The sequence below is a fragment of the Rhopilema esculentum genome, chromosome 12 (genome assembly GCF_057945365.1).
Source record: "Rhopilema esculentum isolate cy_ngs chromosome 12, ASM5794536v1, whole genome shotgun sequence".
Taxonomy (NCBI): Eukaryota; Metazoa; Cnidaria; class Scyphozoa; order Rhizostomeae; family Rhizostomatidae; genus Rhopilema; species Rhopilema esculentum.
Genome location: NC_142826.1, coordinates 10,555,647 through 10,568,671, shown reverse-complemented (window position 1 = coordinate 10,568,671; position 13,025 = coordinate 10,555,647). Strand labels below are relative to the sequence as shown.

Genomic DNA, 13,025 nt, shown 5'->3' with positions numbered 1-13,025 from the left:
GAACACCTTCTGCCCATTATTAGTTTGTAATTATGGTACTTGCAAGTCAGTTTTAGCCTGTGCTCCATACCCCTAATTTGAAAGTGAGGGGCTCCAGCGCGGAGTGATTTGCACTTCGCTGATCAGCGCGTTGTGTACCGGATTCGTCCTGCGTGGTGCAACTCAATCCCCTATCTGATATGAATGTCACTGCGCTCCGATAGCAATCAGGTATAGTGTGACTGGCATCAAAGCCTCGCAGATTCGAGAAGCGAGAAACATAAGAAAATACAATAAAGACAATAGATAGAACATTTCATATCCTGCCACGATGGATAGAATACTATACATGCATATCTTGCTTTTTGTGCTGTATTGTGCTGTCCTAGTAAAACTTGGGCAGACGCCTAAACAATTTTAAAGATCAGAGCAGTCTTGAAGAATTGAGGAATAATGTCTGTTCTGTAAGTTATGTCTGGTTTTGAAAAAGTGTGTGTGTTTTGATTTAGAGTCATATTCACGCTTTGTACTATGAAACAGAACGGTTCGAAGTTGCTACTCCGAGTTTCACGCATAATACAATCATCAGGCCACAGTTGAATTATCCTCTCTTGATTACTTATTCAGTTAATCATACTATAGGAAGTTATTTTGATCCCGCCATTTGAGAAAATGATATTCATAAATTTTCATCGAGTCACATTTATATTTAAAGTTAGAAGTTTCTATTAATTTTAGCAGTAATAAGATGGAAGTTGCAAGTTTTTTAACTAATTAATCTTCAAAGGCATTCCATCAGATAAGGCCTCGTCCGAACAATTTATAAAAAAGAACGCATTTCTTTGTTTTCTTTGGGTGAATAAATTATGCTTTATAATCTATAGTTTGCCAGAAGATTCCTCTTTGAATGAATGTGGTCCTATACGAAGGCCTCTCGATCATGAGGCTCTGATACCCCCCAGGGTAAAAAATTATATATTGTGTTTTCTACTTATTACTGTGTCTTGAATTTATGATAATAAAGTGATAGTCAAATAATAACTGAATTTTATTTTGCTCGATTACCAAATACATCTTAACGGTCCAACAGTATACTTAACAACTTCGACATCCCTGGACATGGTGTCTCCAAGAGCAATACCAGTCAAGGGTAATGCATCTTTCTCAACAACGTACCCTGTGTCCATTTGGACAGAATTATTATCATTGTAATCACAGTTACATTTTCTACTAGGATTTATACAAGAATTACTTATTCCACATGCACAACCCGTTCCATTAGCTGGTCCACCACCCCAATAGGACAGCTTCTGTGCATTTCGGCCAATCAGCCAAGAGCAGCCTTGTCCAACAAATACCACACCTTTGCAGATGGCTTTGGTCAGTTGTTCACAATGAATTGAATTGTTGACGACCAAAGTTATTGTTTCCATGTCGTCTCTGTACACAAATGAGTGCTTATATCCTCCACATTTGTCGGGGTACCCAGTAACCGTTCTCTCAGATTCTGTGTCATGATTGAACAAGGCGAAGGCCCTGCCGTCGCTTTCCATTACACATTTAATCAATACTGGACCATGCTGCATTGAAGGTTGCACTTTGTATGAATTACTGATGTTGTTGTTGGCTTCAAGTGCTTCTTGGCAATTTCTGTACACATAATTTTCTGATGTTTTCGATATTCCTGAAATCAAATAAATTTCTACACGTAAAGTGCGGTTTTTGTTTCAGAGCTATAAATTTTGTTGACTAGAAGTAGCAAAGTACAAAATTGCTAAGACCATTTCTTTTCAAAATCTGTTTCACTAGTTCTTTAGCAATGTTACTTAATAGGAGATGTCTGGAGTCCTCAGGTACGGGGCAATGATGCATATTCACAGGTGTTACTTACACCGAGATGTAGTCACCACTGCTTATATTTCTCTGTTGACCGTCTTATTTGGTTCCATTCATAGCCTGCGCAAAGACTCTATAAAAAAGACTCTCCCCTACCTACTTTTTTGCGCGACAAGTGAATCGTATAATTCCTTGATTCATGCTCTTGGTCACTCTGCAAAACCGCAGTCATTGTCGGTGACAAATACTGAAGTGATATTGGGGATTGAATGGCTTCATTGCAAGTGTATTAACTTCTTCTTTAACTGTTTAGATTTAAGAAAATGTATGAAAGTGCTGAAAAGTACCTGGTAAGTTGCAATTGCATACGTATCTTTGGTAGTTGAACGTTGACTCACACTGACACGAAGCGCCACAACGATGGTCGAAACAGTTGGACTTCACCTGTTAATTTCATTGGACAATTTCTAGAATTTATCTTTAACAAAAATAATGTTTTTGCAAATTAAATGGGTCAAAGATGAAAAACATACTTTACAAAGTTTTGAACTGTATTTCACAAAAGGTTGTCGGGCAAGGATTTGTATCCCCTCGTTCAAAAAAATATATTCTGCGTTATGGTACTGTTATTCTAAAATTGAAAGAAGCACTGTTTTGGCACAGCATTCAATTTATTTATCTTAAAACTTAATGCATCTTTCGATAGAGTTGCTTCTCCCGTTGTTTATTATTTACACAATGAACTTTGTCAAAGCAGGGTTTCCAGTTTGGAAATGAAATCATCTGGGCTGTTAGTTTTTCTAACTTTGCACGGCATTGTGCTGGTTGCCTGTGCAAACTGCTAAATTCATTGATACAAATAAATAGAAAAGGCAATTTGGAAAACGTTGGCTGTTCAAACAATTTTAATCTAGTAGTTAAATAGGATACAAACCTTGTACTTAATTTTTTTGATTTCGTCAATTGCTAAATCGGTGTTTGAAAGAGATTGGTAAAGTGTGCACAACTTTGTTTCATCTGAAAATTTCTTGAAGATGCATTTTTCATCAGCAAAACACTTTTGGGAACATGCAAGATCGCTTGGAAGGGAAATCTTCTTCAGTATCTTGTTAACGACTCCAAATTTGCTCTGGGTATCTAGACTGACATCTGTAAAGGAACCTGCTCGCGAATCAATCCCAACCACGCTGTAAAAGTGCCCAGAAGCACGCAAAAACAGCGCGAAAAATGCAGCAATCTTCTGCAATGCGGAGTGCTCTTTCATTCTGTTACGTCAGTTAAAAATGGAATTTATTCAAGTGAAGTAAACAGTTATAATGCTTAATCCAGCTGTCTTTTACCGGGGGTAGATACCAGCAGAAAGCCAACAATCTCAATCAGGGGCAAAACATCACTATTTTCATTAGAGTGGTATTAAGCTTAGATGCCCGACGAAAGGGCGTGTCATGCTGGACGAAAGGGCGTGCCATGCCTGAACATCATTATCATTTTTACGAGAGGGTCACTAAGTATGTTAGGCCTTCAGACTCAGGCTGTTTTTCAAAGTCAAAAAATATACCTCTAGTTTTTCTGGTGTTGGCTGTAAACATTTGTTTCGGGAAAGCAAGCATTTGTAAGGCCTGTCTTTTCTATTAAAGAAAAATATTCTTCACTTTCTAAATCACCTAGCTATTATGAGAGCAATTTAAATAAAAGATTGAAGTGGGGTCTAAATTTTATCACAGTGGATTTTGAAGATTTTATCATAGTGGTTCCCCGCTCAGGCACGAAGGTGGACGGGTAACAGGGGTGAAGTCAAATTTTTTTGGAGGATTCCGTGTTGTGAAATGGAGGTTTATGTCGAGGGAGAAATGCTGCGAAGACTGAAACTTTAGAGAATGTCGGTTTCTGCCAGCGACTATACTTTTCATTCCACTTTCATCATATAATATTCCAAGGCTAAACTTAAATCTAAGCAGCTAACATAAACGACGACGGTTCTCCGCGAACTCTAATACTTATAACAATCCAAGGAAATATAAAACGAGGCACAGAGCAGTCTTTCTCAAGCACTGCCTGTCCTAAATGCAAACTGGGCCGCAAGAGCTTTCGCAAGCCTCTTGGGCGAAACGGTTAGATTCCTTCTAATGTTCAGCCTTTTATGTCCGTGCCATCTGAAGCTCTCTTTGATTCTCCCTGAATCTAACTACGTATATTTATTGAACAAGGAAATTACCAGAAAAGCATAACTAAGCATAAAATGTTACTAAGAATAAACTACGAGACAATTCTAGAAAAAGACGATGTTATTCTGATGAGGAGTAATCCTACACAAAAGAATGGAATGCTGTGTGCGTGTAGACTCTACGGAGGAGAAAAAATCCAGTGGATGAGGAAAGTAGATTGTCCAAGTCTACTTTTCTCACCCTCTGGACGTGGTCACAGACGTGGTGCTGTCGCGAAGTCAGAACATTCGAGACACAAGGGGGATATCCTAAAAATCTACGTGATATACGAAATTCCTACGTATACAAAACGATAACATCCCAGTGCAAAGGCTGGCATTATTTTAGCTCTATTACAGTATTCATTTTTGCCTACACAAAGGGCGAGTCCCACTCTTTTCGGGTGCGGTCAGAAGATGAGAAATATCATATGCTGCTTTTATCTGTTTCTATTTCAAAATTATGAATTCTATAGTTTTAATTTGAAGCATTATTAGTGTACTTTGAAAGCATACTTTGAAAAATGAGCTGCAACAGAAATCTTAACACGTTACAACTGTTACAAAAAGGTTGTAATTATACTACAGGGTGAGAAAAAACTATGTGGCGACGGACAAAAGCGCCCTCCTTTAGCAAAGCGCCTAGCGGGTAATGCCGAGTCGGCTTGTCAACTGAGCGAAGCAAAGGAGCTCGTTGCTTTATTTAAAGGAAAACAATTATTACTAACGGTATTGAAGAAACTTGCAAAATCTAATTTCTTGTAAGAGATGCAGAGTTTGATACAGCTTTATCTTATTGCACAGGATAAAGAATTTTTGCAGTGTAATGAGTTTTTTGTAGAGTCTTTGTAATCTTCCTTCACTTGCGATTAGAAAAGCAAACAAAAGTCTTGTTTTCTATTGCATATCTAACAGAATAAATCCAAAAATAAACTGTAAAAAGGAACTAAGCCATTAAAACAGGTGCAACGAAGCCTTGCATATTTGAGAAGTTATCAAGCTACAGTGACATCAAATATTGTCGTTCGAAATGAAGGAAGTTCGAGTCTCGTTTTGCAGCTTGGCGTCTTGCTCAGTGCTTTAAACAAAAATTCAACACAGTTTGAAGCAAGCATACCAGCAGTTGGTTAGACTTGATATAACATTATATGGACTAGCGCACAGTCGATATTGTTTTTCACCATGAATGCACAGATGCACAAATTGCGTTTAAACCGACATTTCTTTGACAGTCAAGTAGGAAGACGCCGTTTTCTAAGTTTTTAGACAAAAGCATGTTTTCATCCTAACATTTTTAAACGAGCACGGAGGGGCAAAAATTTCTAGTTGGGCGGGGTCTGATCAGAAATTCCTAGCTCGAAAGCAGAAAAGCTGTTAAAGCAAGGAAAAAGGTTGTATAGTATCTTAAGAATTCCAATCATTAATAAGACAGCAGAACGTGGCTTTTGCAAATTGCGAGAAGATGACAAAGTTTTGAAGAAAATCTAAGTAATCAAAATGTCTAGCTTTTTTCAGCTGTACGTTCTTTCATAATTGAATTATCTTTACTAGATCCTCGGTGTAATGTAAGGAACCTACCAAAGGGCTCTATCTCAAGTAAATGAGAACCAAATTGATCGCTCAAAGAAAATACCAAATAGAGTAATAATTTGGAAAGTGTAACCGGGCTCTACATATTAATACATTTTAAAATAAACATTCCCCACTTGGCTAGCACCTGTGTTTAGAAGGCAGTAAGTCATATTGCATGCTCACCCCCGTGACCAGTTACTGAAGGTGGAACTGACATGTTGGCCGTTGACAGCCGACATATGTACTTCTTCATACCTTTGATACTTCTTCATCATAACTTCATACTTCTTCATTGGCATTTGGCTCAACGACTGTGCCAAGCTAACTGAAGGTTGCTACTAACTTTCTTGGTTGTCTTTCATTACATTCCAAAATGCCCCTCTTCCTAAAAGCATTAATTACGATACATAATCGTTGCCTATAAATGCGTGAAGGAGAACAAGGGCTACTAAATGATAGTGGAGAGAACACACGCTGAAAGATCATTGAGCTTTCTGTTTTGCCATTGTTGCTATCTATCAGTTTATGACGGCTGGGCATGTCATTTCCTTTCCTAAAAGAAGAAGGATGATGAGAACTTCATGAACTACAGGGCAAGATCTCACTTTACATTTGTTGTATCGATCCTGATTGACGTTGTACATCGATCTCGTCTTGATTGGTGTCCAAAGAAGGTGAAGATCCTCCTCTGCACTACTTGCATCAGACTCTCCGGTTGTTGCCCACCAAAGACAGTCTCCACCAGTCCCCAGACATATTCCTTCGTTTTGCGCTCCTTCCATGTGATGCCAAGCATTCTTCTATAGCCCTTCATCTCGAATGCTTCCACCTTTCTCCAGATCTTGTCCGTGACTGTCCAACTTTCACAACCTTATAGAAGGATTCTTGTCTCTATTGCGTTCATTAATCTCATCTTAGTTCTGATGTTTAGTTTCCTTGCTTTCCAGATATTGTCAAGTCTAGCCAAATCACTTGTTTCACTTCCAATTCTTCTCTTGACTTCGGTTGTTATGTTTTCTGTCAGAGTGACACCCAGGTACTTGAACTCCTTTACCTGCTCTAAAACACTTCCGTTGACCTTGATGACCACTTCCTCTGTAACATCTCTTCCACCCACCATCGCCTTGGTTTTTTCAGAATTGATCTCCATTCATGCATTCGTGCAGCCGCTTCAAGCCTAGATGTCAACTCTTTCAGATTTTCCCAGCTCTCGCCGATTAAACCAATGTCATCTGCGAAACGCAGATTGTTGATTGTTAATCCTCCAAATTTTGGTCCATGGTTGTACAATGCCTGCCAAAAGTACTTGGAACACCCAGCAGTTCACGCTGCATTTGATATCTTTCATTCCTTTTATGAAAAAAATTGCTATTTCCTCCCCCTTCCCCCTAAAACAATGTTTATGATTTAGAGAAATATCATAAAAGAAGCGCAAAAGAAAGTGCTTCCTAAAATCCTAGCCCATTTGATAGTAAACCAACATTGTTCTGTAGGGGAGAAGGGGATGATGGATTTGACCTTGGTAATTGACGTCAGTGTTCCAAGACTTTTGGCAGGCATTGTAGCTGTCTAGAGCATCAAACATTATCCTTTCTAAAAACAGGATAAATAGGATCAATGACAGGATACACCCTTGCCGGACTCCAACAATGCTGCCAAACCAGTCGCGGAGTGTGTCGCCAATCATGACAGTTGCGTGTTTATACAGGCTTTGGATGAGGTATGCCATGCCTTTACGAATATGATAGCTTATGATCTTGAAATTATAATCTGTTCAATAGAAGCTAATTATGGTTTAAACTTTGGTTTAAACCTGTTATGGCGATAACTCACATAGCAAAATGATTCACTAATTCCAAACCAAGTGACCCTAAATCTAATCCCTCTCCTAAAGTCAAGAGCCCCAGTGTTGACAGCAGCACTACTGTATGTCCACTGTAGATGATATTTTTCATTGCCAAACTTGCGTGAGAAATACAACTTAATCTATTCACAGGACATCCAAAGACGTTATTTGGATGAAACCCTCTGTATTTCAAAAAAGCGTCCTCTCCCGCCCGATTAGCATTCAGATTCGCATTCTACACCAAAAGATCAACATCCAGCCAGGCGCGTCACTTGAGGGAAGGTATGGGGGTGGTTCACCCCCCCCCCCCCCAACCACGAAAATAGAACCGTCTTGCAGGGCAAAATTGATTTATGCAGGGTAGATGGTTTCTACCGATGGGTCTGCTTTGTTGTTTTTCTTATAACTGTAACTAGAAAGAAGGTTATGCTTGGAATTTGTCTGTTCCAAAATTAACATAAAACAGACTACCATTGACACGAAATATGAATCGACAGCGTGAGCTTGGGCTGGATGGAAAAGATTTCTAAATAGTTTCTGATTTCCTTTAAATGAGGACTGAAATGTTACCCCTTGGTCAATATGTGCGTCTTGTTTTAAAAACAATACAGAATAAAGCAATATAATTATATTTGTGAATAAACGTCATCATTTTTTGTATCTTATATGCAGTAGGGTAGTTTTTCACTTAATGATTTTTTATTGCATCGAGGGAAGCTGTGATACCCTCATCTTGAGAAATAGTGATTGTACATCTAGTGTAACGAAATCAGTGGGATGCTAGTGTGCTAATCGAAAGTGTGTTGTAAAACAAAGAGTGCATGCTCTCTGACTCCAAGGTTGCCTCATTCATTGAAGAAATTTTTTTTGCTCGTCTCCCCAAGTTCGGCAAAGACATCGGTGAACTCGTGGACACAATAAGCAATGACCTAAATGGGTAAAACTGACCTATTATTCTTTTGTGTTACCGGAATCAAGTGGCAGTTCCCCACATTTTCAACATTTGCCTGGGAAAACTTTTTCTGCAAGGCAAATATGCTGCCACCCCCCTCCCCCCAACAAAAAAGTATGAAGTGATGCTCCTGCATCCAGCTTTGAATTTAATGTCAAAAACTGGTCTAAAAAAGTTAGTCTGGTAAACTCCCTACTCGGGTGGCAATGCTCCCCTTTGTGTCTCTGGACTATTGTTACAGAAAAACATAATCCATAAAGAATTATTTATTTTTAAATATTTCACCATTGCAAACAATCAAGAATTAGGTAGCCATTTCTATTCGTTTGGAGTTAAAAATCACATAAATTGTGCGTTACGCAGGTAGCTATTGAGTGTTTCATTTTTCATCTTGATTGGATTTCCATTTTGTTTATATCAAACGTCTTTTTAGTCTTCTTTCTGTTTTTCACCTTGTTTTCTAGCTACAGCTAAGAATCTAGCGACACTAATACAGAATTTCAATGTACAATGAAATGTTCATGACATCAAATGTGCAGCTAAAGTAACTATTAGTACTACAATCAAATCAAAAGAGGTCCAAAATTAAGGAACTTCATAAAGTAGACATACTAAATTGCGTGCGGTACAATATAATGCTATAATAACGATCAATGAAAGTAAATTATAACGACGTTTCGAGCATAGTCTGTTTTTAAGTCAGAAATTAGACCCCCAGCTAGGTTCCTAATAAAATAAAAACGTGTATAGCATTGTGATAAAATAGATGTTAGGAAATATAAAGTGTTTTAAAAGGATGCAAAAGCAGGATTTCTTGAAGTTGTCATATAATGTAAGATATTATGGTTTACTCGACGATCGCTCTGACAATTCTTTTCTTTGCAGCTATAGTGTTTTGATAGAAAGCTTTGAATTGCGTTGAATATACTTTTCTAGAATTGCACAGATTTTGCAATATACTTTTTTCGTATATGTTGGCTTTTACAATAACTCTAAATTAGTTATTTCATATTGCTATCAACAACAACGAATCTGTCTTAAATAAGCCAGTACTTTGAAACGCGTCATTTTCATGTAATGAAGTAATCAGCACTTTAAGTATGAAAATCTAATGAAACATAAAATAATATAAAAAACCAAGATAAGAGTGCACTATTCTTGACCATTTAACATGCATATTTATTAAACGAATACCTAAATTTTTGTTCTTTATTTAATCAATTTTCATAACACACCCAGTTGAAAATTATATAAATTTCGCAGCTACCAGTTTTATTTTACAAAGTGGTATTTTGTTTTGACTATCTAAACCTATTCTCATTTGTTATAAAACTCACTTCTGAATATCAGCTATGTGAAAACCAATCTCACAACAAGAATTTAATGTTGATTCTGCAAAAAATTTTAAATCATTTAATCTGTTTCCTTTCTTTTACTAAAAAACGCTTGAAGGCAACATATGATTTCGAAAATATGGTTATTACCTATGCTACGAAGATAATTTGATTTTAAAAGAATACTTCCATATTATTCCATGTTAGATTTATTCCTCTTCAGAAAATCGACGCATTCAAGGTGCCTCAAAATCGCTTTTATCAGCTTCAATTTTAAATCTTTTTAAGAAACTAAACACCAATATGTCTAGTCAAACTGTAATTTGACCCTGAACTAATTGCAACAAAATTTTGTTAACTTGCAGTCGAAAGTCGATCAGCTAAACCTTGTTCAGAAGAAAGTCCCATAAAATCCCAGCTGTTGAACCCCCCAAAATCGCCCCATGATATTTGCTTTAAATTCCCTCACTTTTTCAGCCCTTGTGGTACACCTTGCATATATAAAATCGCTATATATATAGAATTTGGATTGCATTTGAGCATTAAATTTCGTTTGATTATGCCATATGCACATCGAAAGCCTATATATTTACCTGAAGACTCAAAAATAAAATTAAAAATGGCTGCTGATTACGGAAATATGACCTCGCAACCTCAGATTTTCCCGTTATGATTATTATTTTGCAAAGAACTAGGAAGTAGTTTAGAAACTTTTTTAATGCAAACTTGCTAATGCCAAACGTGCGTTTAAAGTATCTGGTTATTCATTCCTCATCACTAGATGGTGAATCATCCAAACTCATCGGACTTTCGCAGCTATTTCCGCGGCATTCTCCACAAGCAGTAGTACAGGCTAAACCATTTCTTGCATGAACATCTCATACTAGTACACCCTTTCTTACATTTACAGTAAATCAGCTTCAACATCTCTTCAGGTGCACAAGGGAGATCCGTGAGACATGGAAACATCGCACCAGCCTTGACCTGCCAGCCCCATTTGTCAGGATCTATCGAGTGGCCTTTCCATTGCATCACCTGTCAGTATACTCGCATGCTGTGGTATTTTGCTGCAGCTGATGTCGGTGGTAGTGCTTCGGGTTTGTTCTGTAATTTTGCAGAAAAAAGCTTTGCGCAAATAAAATTATAGCAGAGGTCATCTAGTGAAGTATTTTCTTCACCATTATATACTGCATTTAATGCCTTTTCACCTGCGACACAAACCTGGTCTTTGGTGGTAGAGGATTCTTCGTTGAAAACATTTGCAAAACATTCCCGAAAATGTGTGTTCTTTGTAAACAATTCCAGTGCCAGGACCTTGCCTATACCAAAAGACTTGATGCCGTATCACACCTCAGAAATGCACGCAGAAATAAATAGACTTGCATGTCTCCGAACCGAGAACTCGTTGACAAAACTTTATATCCCAGACTCTTAACTTTTTCTTTGCATTTTTCTTTTTCTGTGGACAATAATAGATGGATTGTAGATTCTGTTTAGCGTGATAAAGAAGAAGCATTAGCAGATCTGTGTCTTCACCTATGACAACAGTTTCAATGTCTGCTGATACACTTATTGCTTTATCTACAATAGCGAAATCTGCATCACCCTCTGAATAGACAACTTCACACCCTTCGATTTCTAACTTTTTGCCCAACATGTAGATAAAACGCTGCTTGTTTCTTTTTTAGCTAGAAAAACCTCCTCATTATAGTTAGGACCATATCTTCCTTGAAGATGACTTCCACTCCAGCAGATAACCTTGTTCTTCTTCGGTGTGTCATATCTTTCGCAGATGGACCAGTTCGTAACCATCAAAGACCACAACTGCTTTTCTGTACCTTTTAGTGACGTAACACAGATATGAATCTAAGATCGAGCGAATCGGTCTCCACGTTTCCATGCCAAATGTTGCAAATAAGACCCTCCAGCAAGGACGTATTGTAATGGTTCCGCTGGGCTCGTATCACTGAAATTGCCAGTTTTGGCTACTGCCTCCGCGAGTACTGGCTTGTTAGCTGTCCTTGTTAAACCACTTGCCTCAAATAAAGTAGCTAGAACTGAGCATAATTCATACTGAAATATTGAACGGGCATCTTGTCCAACAAAGTCCTTAAATGTAATAAGCCTTTGGAAAAGGAGTTGGGGGTCCACTTGGATTTCAATATTGGCCATTTTTGCCACATTAGGTGTTGTAATTATAGTTGCTTGGTATGCCTTTTTGAAAACATATTGCTCTGTCTCCTTACGTGCTATATCATCTAAAATTGTCTCGCCAATTTATCTTGCTCTGTCAACATTTGCTCCCTCTTCTGCTATGACACCTGTTGCGATGGATCTCAAGTAAAGATCATCAGTAAAGGGACTTCTTGCATCCACGAATTTAATAATTTGCCTTGCATCGTTTAGATCTCATTTTATTCTTGCTGTCATTGTGTCTTTATGTTGCTCGCTCGTGGTATCGTTTACTTCAACTGAAATTTGTATTGACAGCATCCACACCAGCCGTTGAATTTCCGACATTCCTCTTCCATGAGTCAGTCCACCAGTGGTTTTAAAACCTCTCATCAAAACCTGTTTGGCATATTCTAGCCTTCATTTTGGAGCATTTCAACTACTTATATTTTAAGGGACTTTTTTCCTAGTAGGATCCCCTTTTGCTTCAATTAGTTTAAGGTCACAACGCATATTGGTGTAGTTTGATTTAACTCTAATACTCTGAATAAACAAAGTGATAAATTACGTACTGAAGGTTACAGTTTAGCCTCAATATAGCAGACACCGTTCGAATCAGTCTAATTGTCCGTGCGTTGAATCAAGATTCTATTTTGAGCGCTTTGACCACTTGGGACAAGAATATCTGTCCGTTGATCAGAAGTGTCCATTATGTAGAGTTGTTCGATAATCGAGGTTCCACTGCAGTTGCTTGGGAAACTTGAAAAGAACCCAAAAGAGCTTTCCTGTCTAGTACCTTTAGCTTTAGTAACAGCAATTATTGAAGATTAATTTTTCAAACAGTAAGAATTAATTGAATTTATGCTTCTAAATCCTAACATGTTCAGCCATGAGTTGACATCAAAGGCAGATAGCAGGCATATCAATGTAAAGCAAAACAGCAATCGCTGCCTTCGAACAACATTGCAGCACCTCCTTCCTGAGAAAAACACAGTTTCCTTCTGTTACAATGCTGGGGCTCAGTTGACCTTAATTCTAATTCTAGACATATTAAAAAGCTTCTGTAGATGCTTTCTTTTATTCTGGGCACATCGAGGTAAGCAAGAGTTCCCTCTGAAATGGACTCTGTGT

At 37.9% G+C, this 13,025-nt stretch overlaps 1 protein-coding gene across 1 annotated transcript; it reads right to left on the bottom strand.

Moving 5' to 3' along the window:
- Window positions 1-288: 288 nt before the first annotated feature.
- Window positions 289-3,259, bottom strand: LOC135681276 (contactin-associated protein-like 2). The gene is made up of 3 exons (XM_065195655.2): window positions 2,750-3,259; window positions 2,163-2,259; window positions 289-1,663 (listed from the first exon to the last, which is right to left on the bottom strand). Exons 1-3 carry the CDS (start codon window positions 3,077-3,079, stop codon window positions 1,041-1,043), a joined length of 1,050 nt encoding a protein of 349 aa, XP_065051727.1. The 5' UTR covers window positions 3,080-3,259; the 3' UTR covers window positions 289-1,040.
- Between the last annotated feature and the right edge of the window lie 9,766 nt (window positions 3,260-13,025).

Coding starts and splice junctions, on each gene's coding strand:
- LOC135681276 (XM_065195655.2), bottom strand. CDS start 3,079: ATGAAAGAGCACTCCGCATTGCAGAAGATTGCTGCATTTTTCGCGCTG. Junction 2,260..2,749: donor TCAAAAAAATTAAGTACAAG/GTTTGTATCCTA, acceptor TGAAATTAACAG/GTGAAGTCCAACTGTTTCGA. Junction 1,664..2,162: donor ATGCAATTGCAACTTACCAG/GTACTTTTCAGC, acceptor ATTTGATTTCAG/GAATATCGAAAACATCAGAA.